This window comes from Gasterosteus aculeatus, chromosome 13 (genome assembly GCF_964276395.1).
Source record: "Gasterosteus aculeatus chromosome 13, fGasAcu3.hap1.1, whole genome shotgun sequence".
Lineage (NCBI taxonomy): Eukaryota > Metazoa > Chordata > Actinopteri > Perciformes > Gasterosteidae > Gasterosteus > Gasterosteus aculeatus.
Genome location: NC_135701.1, coordinates 5,696,301 through 5,708,923, shown reverse-complemented (window position 1 = coordinate 5,708,923; position 12,623 = coordinate 5,696,301). Strand labels below are relative to the sequence as shown.

The window sequence follows — 12,623 nt, the reverse complement described above, 5'->3', positions numbered from 1 at the left end:
TTTTTTAGATAGCTGTTATAGTTTTGCGCTGGTTCTCATTTGTTTGAGGTGTGGATTCTGTGTAACTCGCTGTCCTGTGTCTGCACTTTTGCAGCCGCACAGGTGCGCCGTTGTCGTGGTTACGAGCACTCACACGCTGCAGGATCTGTCTGTGGCTCACAGCTGCTCCTTGTGACCTGATTAGTGGAGTCACATGACGCAGCTATGCTTTCTGTCAACAGACCAATATGATAAAGACACTCGCCCCCCCTCCCCCCTCCACCCTGACCTCTGCTTACTGTTAATCACTCAGTCAGTCAGTCTGTCTAATTCTCCTCTCTCTCTCTCCCTCTATCTCTTCCTCACCACCATTCCCTTCCTCACCCTCTCACCCTCCCTCCCTCTATCTACACCCCCCCACCCCACCCAATCCAATAGGTGCGCCGTTGCCGTGGTTACTCGTAAACACGCTGCAGTATCTCTGTGTGTGACTCACAGCTGCTCCAATGACGTGATTAGTGGAGTCACATGACGCAGCTATGCTTTCTGTCAACAGACCAATATGATAAAGACACTCGCCCCCCCTCCCCCCTCCACCCTGACCTCTTCTCACTGTTAATCACTCAGTCAGTCAGTATGTCTGTCTATTTCTCCTCCTCTCTCTCTCCCTCTATCTCTTCCTCACCACCCCTCCCTTCCTCACCCTCTCACCCTCCCTCCCTCTATCTACACCCCCCCAACCCACCCAATCCAATCATTTCAAAATAAAAGCCACATGGAGGGAATTTTTACTGTAATGTTTGTGATGAGGCCTATTAATTAAAAACTTCTTAGTTTGAATAACAAACATTCTGTCTCCCACTACGAATATTACTCGTACTTCTAGTACTACAACTGATACTTCTACTACCATACTACTAGTATTTCTACTGCTATTAATACTACAACTACTACTAATGTTATTACAAATACGACTATGGCTAATAGTATTACAGCTGTTTCTACTGCTATTGATACTAAACCTACTATTACTGCTAGTACTACTAATACCACAATTATAACTAATACTACTACTAATATTACTACAAACAATTTTAAACAAATTTAAGCTCCTGCAACTTCTGTTTTTAGAAAATCTATTGAAATTCAGCTTCCCCACTTCCTGTATTTTCAGCAGTTCTTTAAAATAATTTCAGCTATTCTTATGCCTCTATCAACAGCAATTTTTCACTATTCATTTCTGTATTTTTTTGCAATATTTCAAATTTATTTCAGCTGTTTTCATTTCTGCTTTTTCAGCAAATCTATTGAAATTCCTTTCAGCTTCTCCCATTTCTGTATTTTCAGCAATTTCAAATTCATTTCAGCTTTTCTAATATCTATAATTTCAGCAAATGTATTCAAATTCCCTTCAACTTTCTGTATTTTCAGCTATTTTAAAAAGTTCATTTCAGCTTTCAGCTTTTTGCATTCCAACGCATTTTCAGCAGGAAATGCATTTTCTAGTTTCTTCATCTTCATCTTCTATTTCTTCCGCGCCACCTTTCAACTCCTTCACACTTTCAGCTATTAAAACCGTTCAAATATTAAAATGTTCAGCTCCTTTCTGGCTTGAGGGCTATGACTTTACAGCTTTCTACCTCTTAAGCTTGAATTTATATAAATCAATAATCGTTAATATTTTAACATGGTTTTCAAATGGAGTTTGCTTTTCAAATCCTCTTCAACTTCTTCAACTTTCAGATTTTTCAGCTTCGCCAATCTTTCAGCTACAGACACCATTTCAACTCTCAAATGTTCACACAAGTCTCAACTATTTTATGAAAAAAACTGCTTCTTGATATCTATTGTACTTTTTTCATAATCACTGATTATGTTTCACTAGTTTTTCGCTCCGTTTCTGACTTTTACATGAGTGTGTATTGCGTCTGCTAGAGTGGAGAGCTCGCGGGCTAGAGGCTGAAGCAGCGCAGAAATCTGGTTAAAAAAGTATGGAACTTCTGTCCTTGCAGCCAAAGTATACACTCTAGAGGCTTCATTTCTTCAGATTAATGAGGGTATGGTTGTGCTGATTGGATTAATGTGTTTATGGAATCCCAGAGTTTTTTAGTTTTGGCGCAAGGAGTGTTTGAGTGACACAACCTCTGCCAAAAGCCCCATAGGCTCCAATACAAATCTGCCGACATATTTCTCACAAAAATCCACAAGGTACACGTTTTGTAAACGGCCATAGGAGCCGTATTTATTACCGGACAGACATAAAAAGCACATCCACGCGTTCGGTAGAGTCTTGGGTCTCATACAAACGCCGTATTTTTTAGATAGCTGTTATAGTTTTGCGCTGGTTCTCATTTGTGTGAGGTGTGGATTCTGTGTAACTCGCTGCCATGTCTCTGTCTTTTGCAGCAGATCGTTAATGATCACAGGTGCGCCGTTGTCGTGGTTACGAGCACTCACACGCTGCAGGATCTGTCTGTGGCTCACAGCTGCTCGCTCCTATGACCTGATTAGTGGAGTCACATGACGCAGCTATGCTTTCTGTCAACAGACCAATATGATAAAGACACTCGCCCCCCCTCCCCCCTCCACCCTGACCTCTACTTACTGTTAATCACTCTCAGTCAGTCAGTCAGTCTAATTCTCCTCCCCTGTCCCTCTCTTCCTCACCACCATTCCCTTCCTCACCCTCTCACCCTCCCTCCCTCTATCTACTCCCCCCCACCCCACCCAATCCAATAATTTCAAAATAAAAGCCCCATGGAGGGAATTTTTACTGTAATGTCTGTGATGAGGCCTATTAATTAAAAACTTTTAAGTGTGAATAACAAACATTCTGTCTCCCACTACGAATATTACTCGTACTTCTAGTACTACAACTGATACTTCTACTACCATACTACTAGTATTTCTACTGCTATTAATACTACAACTACTACTAATGTTATTACAAATACGACTATGGCTAATAGTATTCCAGCTGTTTCTACTGCTATTGATACTAAACCTACTATTACTGCTAGTACTACTAATACCACAATTATAACTAATACTACTACTAATATTACTACAAACAATTTTAAACAAATTTAAGCTCCTGCAACTTCTGTTTTTAGAAAATCTATTGAAATTCAGCTTCCCCACTTCCTGTATTTTCAGCAGTTCTTTAAAATAATTTCAGCTATTCTTATGCCTCTATCAACAGCAATTTTTTAATATTCATTTCTGTATTTTTTTGCAATATTTCAAATTTATTTCAGCTGTTTTCATTTCTGCTTTTTCAGCAAATCTATTGATTCCTTTCAGCTTCTCCCATTTCTGTATTTTCAGCAATTTCAAATTCATTTCAGCTTTTCAGCAAATGTATTCAAATTCCCTTCAACTTTCTGTATTTTCAGCTATTTTCAAATATTCAGTGCAGCTTTCAGCTTTTTGCATTCCAACGCATTTTCAGCAGGAAATGCCTTTTCTAGTTCTTCTATTTCTTCCGTGGCACCTTTCAACTCCTTCACACTTTCAGCTATTAAAATCCTTCAAATATTAAAATGTTCAGCTTCTTTCCGGCTTCCGGGCTATGACTTTTCAGCTTTCTACCTCTTAAGCTTGAATTTATATAAATCAATAATCATTAATATTTTAACATGGTTTTCAAATGGAGTTTGTTTTCAAATCCTCCTTAAACTTCTTCAACTTCTTCAACTTTCAGATATTTCAGCTCCGCCAATCTTTCAGCTACAGACACCATTTAAACTTTCAAATGTTGACACAGGTCTCAACTATTTTATGAAAAAAACTGCTTGTGGATATCTATTGTACTTTTTTCATAATCACTGATTATGTTTCACTAGTTCTTCGCTCCGTTTCTGACTTTTACATGAGTGTGTATTGCGTCTGCTAGAGGGGGACCTCGCGGGCTAGAGTGTGGGGCAGCGCAGAAATCTGGTTAAAAAAGTATGGAACTTCTGTCCTTGCAGCCAAAGTATACACTCTAGAGGCTTAATTTCTTCAGATTAATGAGGGTATGGTTGTGCTGATTGGATTAATGTGTTCATGGAATCCCAGAGTTTTTTAGTTTTGGCGCAAGGAGTGTTTGAGTGACACAACCTCTGCCAAAAGCCCCATAGGCTCCAATACAAATCTGCCGACATATTTCTCACAAAAATCCACAAGGTACACGTTTTGTAAACGGCCATAGGAGCCGTATTTATTACCGGACAGACATAAAAAGCACATCCACGCGTTCGGTAGAGTCTTGGGTCTCATACAAACGCCGTATTTTTTAGATAGCTGTTATAGTTTTTCGCTGGTTCCCATTTGTCTGAGGTGTGGATTCTGTGTAACTTGCTGTTCTGTGTCTGCCCTCTTGCAGCCGCACAGGTGCGGCGTTGTCGTGGTTACGAGCACTCACACGCTGCAGGATCTGTCTGTGACTCACAGCTGCTCCTTGTGACCTGATTAGTGGAGTCACATGACGCAGCTATGCTTTCTGTCAACAGACCAATATGATAAAGACACTCGCCCCCCCTCCCCCCTCCACCCTGACCTCTGCTCACTGTTAATCACTCTCAGTCAGTATGTCTGTCTATTTCTCCTCTCTCTCTCTCTCCCTCTATCTCTTCCTCACCACCCCTCCCTTCCTCACCCTCTCACCCTCCCTCCCTCTATCTACACCCCCCCACCCCACCCAATCCAATAATTTCAAAATAAAAGCCCCATGGAGGGAATTTTTACTGTAATGTTTGTGATGAGGCCTATTAATTAAAAACTTCTTAGTTTGAATAACAAACATTCTGTCTCCCAACCCCCCCTCACCCAATTCCATCATTACAAACTAAAAGCCTCAATGATTATCTGTACCTTAACCATGAAGTGGTTTCGTTGAAATACGCATTGCTCTTTCAAATACTACTATAACCACTACGAATATTACTAGTACTTCTAGTAGAACTACAACTGATACTTCTACTACCATACTACTAGTATTTCTACTGCTATTAATACAACTACTACTAATGTTATTAAAAATACTACTATGGCTAATAGTATCAGTATTCCAGCTGTTTCTACTGCTATTGATACTAAACCGACTTCTACTGCTAGTACTAATACCCAAATTACAACTAACATTACTACAAACAATTTTAAACCTCTTTTTATTCATCTCAGCTTTTGTTATTTCTGTACTTTTTAAAATTCATTTAAGCTCCTGCAACTTCTGTTTTGCAATATTTCACATTTATTTCAGCTGTTTTCATTTCTGCTTTTTCAGCAAATCTATTGAAATTCCTTTCAGCTTCTCCCATTTCTGTATTTTCAACTATTTCAAATTAATTTCAGCTTTTCTAATATCTTTTATTTCAGCAAATGTATTCAAATTCCCTTCAACTTTCTGTATTTTCAGCTATTTTCAAATATTCAGCAAATGTACTCAAATTCCCTTCAACTTTCTGTATTTTCAGCTATTTTTAAATATTCAGCAAATGTATTCAAATTCCCTTCAACTTTCTGTATTTTCAGCTATTTTTAAATATTCAGTGCAGCTTTCAGCTTTTTGCATTCCAACGCATTTTCAGCAGGAAATGCTTTTTCTAGTTTTTTTTAATTTCCGTCTGATTGGTGGTTTCTTTTCCCCCCCAGATCATCATGGCCATCTTGGTGTCATGGCTTCTGTGTTTCATTTTCACCGTGACTAACGTTTTCCCGCCGGAGGTGGGCAAGTATGGCTACTACGCCCGCACTGACGCACGTCAAGGAATCGTCGCGGCGGCACCCTGGTTCAAGGTCCCATATCCCTGTGAGTGTGTCTCGGGGGAGGACGGGGGGGGCTTATGCCTGCTCGCCATAAACTGGTGGGCGCTTGATGTGTGGCGCGGTTACGGTTACACTGGTCAGGTAGTGAGGAATAATGAGCTGTGTGATTGTTTATCATTCACGTAATCCCACCCTCCAAGTAACAGTACGAAAATAGAAATGCACAAAGAGCGATTCTTTTTTATAGGAAGAGGTAAAAAAACCGACTAATTTAGAGATTAAACGTACAAACTCCATCAATCCATTTCGCGGCCCTTCTCCCTCTGACCGGCTCTGCTTTTCACATCAACAGTCCAGTGGGGGTTTCCAACGGTGACGGCTGCAGGTGTGATCGGCATGATGAGCGCCGTGGTGGCCAGCATCATCGAATCCATCGGGGATTACTACGCCTGCGCGCGTCTCGCCTGCGCGCCGCCGCCTCCGATCCACGCCATCAATCGGTAACTCTTCAGTTTGGCTCTTCTCCTTCTTTCCGAAACTTCGGTTTGGAACTAACTTTCTTTTAGATCATTTAATGAGCTTTTTTTTCCTGTTTACTCTGTAGGGGAATATTTGTAGAGGGTATTTCCTGTGTGCTGGATGGTCTTTTTGGGACAGGAAATGGCTCCACCTCCTCCAGTCCAAATATAGGCGTCATGGGGATCACTAAGGTAACGCACAGCTGCACTCAATTACATTTGATTTTTCATCCTGTCATATTTTTATTATGTTCTGTAATTCGCTTGGCTTCTGTCTTCTTCTGGCTAATTTTGGCAGCTATTTTTGATTTAGTCGACGAAAACTATTTTTTGTCATTTTAATCCTTCTTAGTTTTAGTCTAGTTTTCGTCAATGAAAACTAATTTAGTCTAGTTTTAGTCACGCGCCTCTATGTTGCTTAGTAACGAACGTACGGTGGCCGAGGCGGTTTAACAGCGTTCTCATGATGTGGCGTGTGAACTATAGGTGAAATGCGTGTCAATGCGTGAGGCTTCAGAACCTGCAATGACTTTATTATGTTAGACGTGTTTGGAGAAGCGTGTAACGGGCCGTCTCATCCAGCCGAGGAAACGCTGCCTGCCGTCGCCAGAAAACAGAACAAAAAGGTCCGCATGGATCTCTGCTGGCCGACAGTCTGCTGAACAGCCCCGAGCTGTTGAACGGGTCTTAACCTCCACGCACATCTGTCTCTGAAGTACCGCGGCTTCAGCCTGCTAACGGTCAGCTGCACTGAGACCACTGAGCTAAACTAAGGAAAATAGTCGGCGCGGTCTGTAGTCGGTGCTCTCGGAACAGAGAGTGCTGGTTTTGTGATGATCTCATCACACTTCAATAACCGTTGTTACACTACAATAAACTATATAGAGATATAGAATCACTCCCGCCAAAGTGGCCAGTGAGAGAGAGACTCTTTACTCGCCACAGCCGAATTCCACCCGGATTTGGCGAGTCGGTGGATGCTGATGTCAAGCCCTGACTAAGTTTCCATTTAAGTGTTACTAAAATTGAAATTAAAAAATGTATTGTGACTTTGTCAACCACCATCTCGTTAACGAAAGTTAGAATAGATTTAGTCATAGTTTTATTTTCAAAGATCCGTTTTCGTCACGTTTAAGTCGTCTTAGTCATGGGAAAAAGGTCCTTAACAAACATTTTTCGTCATAGTTTTTGTCGACGAAATAAACACTGCTTCTGTTGCCAAATGTGCAGAAGTGGTCTACCCATTCTGTTGTATGAACAAATTATGAAACCAAATGTGTATCGCTCGCCCTGACTGGCTCGCTGTGGCTCCCTCTGATCTCCAGGTGGGCAGCCGACGTGTGATCCAGTACGGAGCCGCCATGATGCTGCTGCTGGGGCTCGTGGGTAAATTCAGCGCCCTGTTTGCCTCCCTGCCCGACCCTGTGCTGGGAGCTCTGTTCTGCACCCTGTTTGGTATGATCACCGCGGTGGGACTCTCCAACCTGCAGTTCGTCGACCTCAACTCCTCCAGGAACCTCTTTGTTCTGGGTTTCTCCATCTTCTTCGGGCTGATGCTGCCGAGTTACCTCAAACAGAACCCCCTGGTCACAGGTGAGTGGAGGCATCTACCTCAGGAATGATTCATGGAATGTGGACAAGATTCTCTGTCCTTGCATTGACCTTTTTTAATTGTATTCCTTTTGTACTGCACAACAAACATTAGTGCGATTAGACTCTAGTAACTCATCCACTTGTTGAGAAGCTGCATTTTAAAGAGACACTTATATGACTTTTGTTCCACCTGCATGATGTTTGTCATTAAGTAAAGTGTCATTTTACTTTTCATACACTTTCGTATGAAAATGGACGTGTTCAGGGTTTTCTCTGTGGTAATTGGACTCTACTTTCATTGTAGCAAATAAACCTTCACTAATTCAGTCGCTAAAAACCCCTTTTGGGGGAATTGATCCGAAATGAGGTCCGGTAGAGATTCACAGTGTTATTCTTCAGTTCCTGAAACGATGCTAACTGAGCCATAACAAAGTCTGTTACTCAGCCGCTGTCTTTCTCTCTCAGGCGTAGTCGAGGTTGACCAGGTGTTGAACGTGCTCCTCACCACTGCCATGTTCGTCGGAGGCTCCGTGGCCTTCGTTTTGGACAATACTATCCCTGGTAAGGTGTTCCATCCACTCTCCTTTACGGGTGTCAATCTGACGATTTAAAAAGGAGTTCAACCTAAAGATGATCGTACTTTCTGCATCACGGTGATCTAGATAACAATTTAGCGGTAGTTTAGAGTGGAAAATCTATAATATTCACAACCTGTTTCAAAACTGTGGTCGATCGGTCTTCCTCGTCTCCACAGGCACCCTCGAGGAGCGAGGCGTCAAGAAGCTGAAACGCGGCGCCGGCCTCAGCGCCGCAGAGCTTGAGGGGATGAGATCCTACGACCTGCCGTTCGCAATGGACTTCATCCGCAGACACCAGTTCTTCAAGTACATCCCCATCAGCCCCACCTTCCAAGGCTACCAGTGGGGGCGGATGAAGGAGGCTTGCAGGAGGAGGCCGGGACATGGGGATGCGGCAAAGGGGGGTGGAGGAGCGGGAGCGGAGGGAGGAGGAGGAGTAGCAGCAGCAGCAGCAGCAGGAGCGGGGGAGAGTCGGGTATAGCAGATGTTCAATGTGGGTGAATCAGGGGAGCAAGGGATGGTGCACTAAGGTTAAAGGATGGAGGAGTGGCGGACAGAAGCGGTGCAGGATTTGGGACTGTGGAAGAAGATGTGGTGCACCGACGTGCCTCCCTCCCCCTCACCTCCCCAACTATGTCAGTATTTTTTTACCTGAGCTTGTGTGTCCTTCTTTTCCCAAATTCCCACTATGCTATTTGAAGCATGCTATAGCCAGTCACAGCATGCTCTAAAAGACGGCAGCATGTGCAGGTTAGTTGGTGTGTGTGTGTGTTTGTGTTTGCAGCGGGTTGGTGCATTAATCTACGTCCACTTTAATCAAGGAGGAGACTGATGGACGTATTCTGCCCAATTTCTGTAAAAGTTTGTCTCTCTTTATGCTAGTTGTGACCATACAATCAAGGATTATGCAAAATGTCTGCAGCAGACCGTTTGCCACTAGACTCGTTATGCATCCACATTGGAGACAGACACACACGCAAACACACCAACAGCCTCACCAGAACCAGCTTGAGAGCCACAATGCACGTCTGGAGGGGGGGGGGGGTCCATCATGCACATAGATGGAAGGGGTTTGTCAGGTAACCGTCACCATGCAAAGTAATTTGTCATATTTCTTTTATTTTCATTTTTTTTCTGCCTGTTTATTTCAAAAGCACAATGTTACTCTGAAGCTCGTCTCCCTCCTCACCTCCCTTCCCTCGGAAACTCCTCAGAGACCCGTTTAGCAGCAGATCACATTCACTCATGGCGGTAAAGAAACTAAAGAAGCCCGTTTTTCTCTCTTCTCCTCAACAAGATCTCCAATGTCACAAACCAGTTAACAGCTCTTTGAGCATCGGTTACTTACGAGACTTTTACTGGACACCGTTCTCATTTTTCTGTCGAATGGAACTAAATCATCATTTATTTATTTTCAATTACCTTTCATTTGCTTATTTCGCATCTCCTCCAAGTGAAACCGCTCCGTGGCGAGGTCTACCCAGCATGCCGTTTGGCGTGGAGAAAATCACAGCGCAGACGGAGACTCCTCCCACTGTGGCTCGTCGTCTGGTGGCAGCACGGTGCTCCTCTGTGGATCTTCACTTGTGCTCTGCAGCGTGTGTTCGGAGGGACTTGTACAGATTAAAAACCACCATCCAAACTGGCTCCATCCGTCCGCTCGGGCCGGCAGAAGTCAAGGTGGTGGCTTTTGTTTGGAGGTGGAGGTGTTTGAATGTAATTGGAAGGGTGGTTATTTAGTTCATAGCTCCCTGGCAAAGCAGATGTCATGAAGCATTCCTCGCTTATTAAACGAGGTTTATTAATTCCTTACATTCCTCTAATATCTGACGTTAGACAACTGCTGATGTCCGTGTCTGTTGCAGCTCCTTTTAATTTGAACGCTCTATGTGGCCCTCGTGCTTTTCAATAGAAAACCGCTTTTTAAAAAAACACCATAAATGAAAACTTTAACTGAAAAGGAGCATGATGAGAAAAATGGAAACTACTAGTTTTTTTAGCAAGTACAGATTTTTGCTAAACCAAAATGTTGAAGTTGTAATGTCCTCTTATGTGTCACCTAAAACCCAAAAGCATTTATGTCACTATTAAGACATTTAAAAAAAATGTAATCTCATCCCAAATTGACTCACTTTTTATCTCTTGTTAAAGCTATTTATTTATTTATGACCAGACGATTAGTGGTTGCTTGCAGGGCCTGTGTGTCTGTCTTGTTGAAAGTATATTTATTAGTTTACTCGCTCATATAAAGATCCGTGTCAGGATGACAGCGGAGCACGCTAAGCCTCGGCCGGTGCTGCTAGACACTAGTTTCTTATGGGAGCTTCGGTTTCATTCCATTTCTCTCATTTGTTTATTGTAAACAACAGAAAATCACTGAAAAAAAACAATGTCGGGAACCGAATAGTTTTGACAAAGTTCACTATCAGGGCCTTCTTACTACAAGTACTGTTTGCACATGTAACTGTGCAAAGAACGGAACCCGACATGTCACTCGAGAGCTTATTCAGATGTTTATTCTATGAACGTAGTCTTGTTCGACGGAAGTGATTCCGACTAGACGTTCTTTGGGCCTTCCTCTGCGGCGGCCCCGTTTATGACCTCAGTCACCCAATGCAAGCGTTGGTTCTTTTTCCACCCCGCGGCGGTGAGGTTATGTCTTCAAAGGTATCTGAATGTTGTTACGGACTTCTGCTAGAAATAGAGTTGAACTCTTGTATTTCCACAGACCGGATGTGGGTGTTTATCATTCATATTTGGATGAACACACGTATTTACATGGAGGGAGATGGTGATGGTGGAGGAGGCCCTGCCCTCGGACCACCCACGTGTGCACAGACTCCCAAACCTCACCGGTCTGGCTCAGCTCTGTGGACGGCTGGTAGGTGACGAGCACGGTTGCCGGCCGGCCGGCAGGACTATCGGCGCGTTCCTCGCTGCGGGTGGCAGGTGGAGCAGCAGCATCTTCTTGTAGAGCGGAGAACGAGAGGAGGTGGTTCGAGAGGTGTTGCTGTTTTTGTTGAGGGGGCTTTCTGTGTTAAGTTTTTGTCTCATGCACATTGTCCGTACATGGGAATGCGCAGATGATGGTGATAATCACGCACACGGCGCATGACCTGGTGGTCTGTGTAGTACATGCAACCAGCACTTACTGCTGCCGCTACGCCCTCCATCTCCTCCCATCTCTTGCTCTTGCTCAGCCTCTCTGTCCTCTCTCGTGTTTAGTGAACCCGGTTTTCTCCCCAGTTGACGGCTGTGGACGCAGTAGAGGACGCCGGCTGGCCGCCTTGTTAAGACCCTGTGAACCTGCCTTATCACTGGGCAACCAGAGGAACGGAGGACGCCTCCTCTCGGGTTTATCCCTCCTTCCTCTTTAGGATCCTACGTGTTTCTGACCGGTTTTTGTCACAGTTAAACACACAAGCACCGACTCTTGATTTACATGCAACCTACAGCTCTTAAGAAGGTGGCCACAAGGTGTGTGACAGATCAGTCCCTTTCAGTTATTTCGAAGGGGATTATACCTGAAGAATATACTATTGTGCGCATGTCTTTTTTATGTGTTTTTCTTTTATACATTTTTTTTTTTCATGCAAATATTTGTAATAAACGAATTATAACTTTTAATCATAAACCATGCTGGAAATCGCACCATTCTGTTGTACTTTTTATTTAAAAGTAAAATGCATTTTGATCTTATGTTTTTGTGGTTTGGTGGAATCTTTGTTTTCTTAAGACCTTTTCACATTGTATTTTTTTACTCTAACATTGCTTTCATGTCCCTTTTTAATGCATTACAAGTACAAATGAAAGAACAAGCTGAGAAACTTTAAATAGATACACAAAGAAATGAATATTTAATGGAGTAAAGTTTGCTAAACCTTCTGAAAGATAAATTGTGTAATCTAATTGTAGCAACAAAATGTTTTAATCTTTGTTCCTAAAACTATTTAATAAGATGTTACTGAATGAATACAGTCTTTTGTCTTTATTGATAATCCGAAATACAGTTACAGTTAAAGGAGTTGAGGCAGGTGTGGAAACTTTTTTTTTTTTTCTTTTTCAGAAAACTTTCTATTTTGCCTACAAAAACTAAATGATTTATCTTTTTTAATATGAAAACATTAAACAATCAAACATTCTATTACGGGCAGAACGGGCAGAACTTTATTCTGCAGCTAAAAATACTACCCAGGCAAAAGCCAGG

General features: G+C 42.7%; 1 protein-coding gene across 3 annotated transcripts in view; it reads left to right on the top strand.

Annotated features, from left to right (window-relative positions):
• The window catches only part of slc23a2 (solute carrier family 23 member 2), a 58,957-nt gene extending 46,568 nt beyond the window's left edge, over positions 1-12,389 (top strand). For all 3 annotated transcript variants that reach the window (XM_078087106.1, XM_078087107.1, XM_078087105.1), the window contains 6 exons: positions 5,614-5,770; positions 6,080-6,227; positions 6,332-6,437; positions 7,571-7,838; positions 8,304-8,399; positions 8,593-12,389. In XM_078087106.1, the coding sequence (XP_077943232.1) occupies positions 5,614-5,770; positions 6,080-6,227; positions 6,332-6,437; positions 7,571-7,838; positions 8,304-8,399; positions 8,593-8,897 (1,080 nt within the window). In that variant the 3' untranslated portion in view covers positions 8,898-12,389. The remainder of the gene's footprint in view (positions 1-5,613; positions 5,771-6,079; positions 6,228-6,331; positions 6,438-7,570; positions 7,839-8,303; positions 8,400-8,592) is intronic.
• Positions 12,390-12,623: the final 234 nt, after the last annotated feature.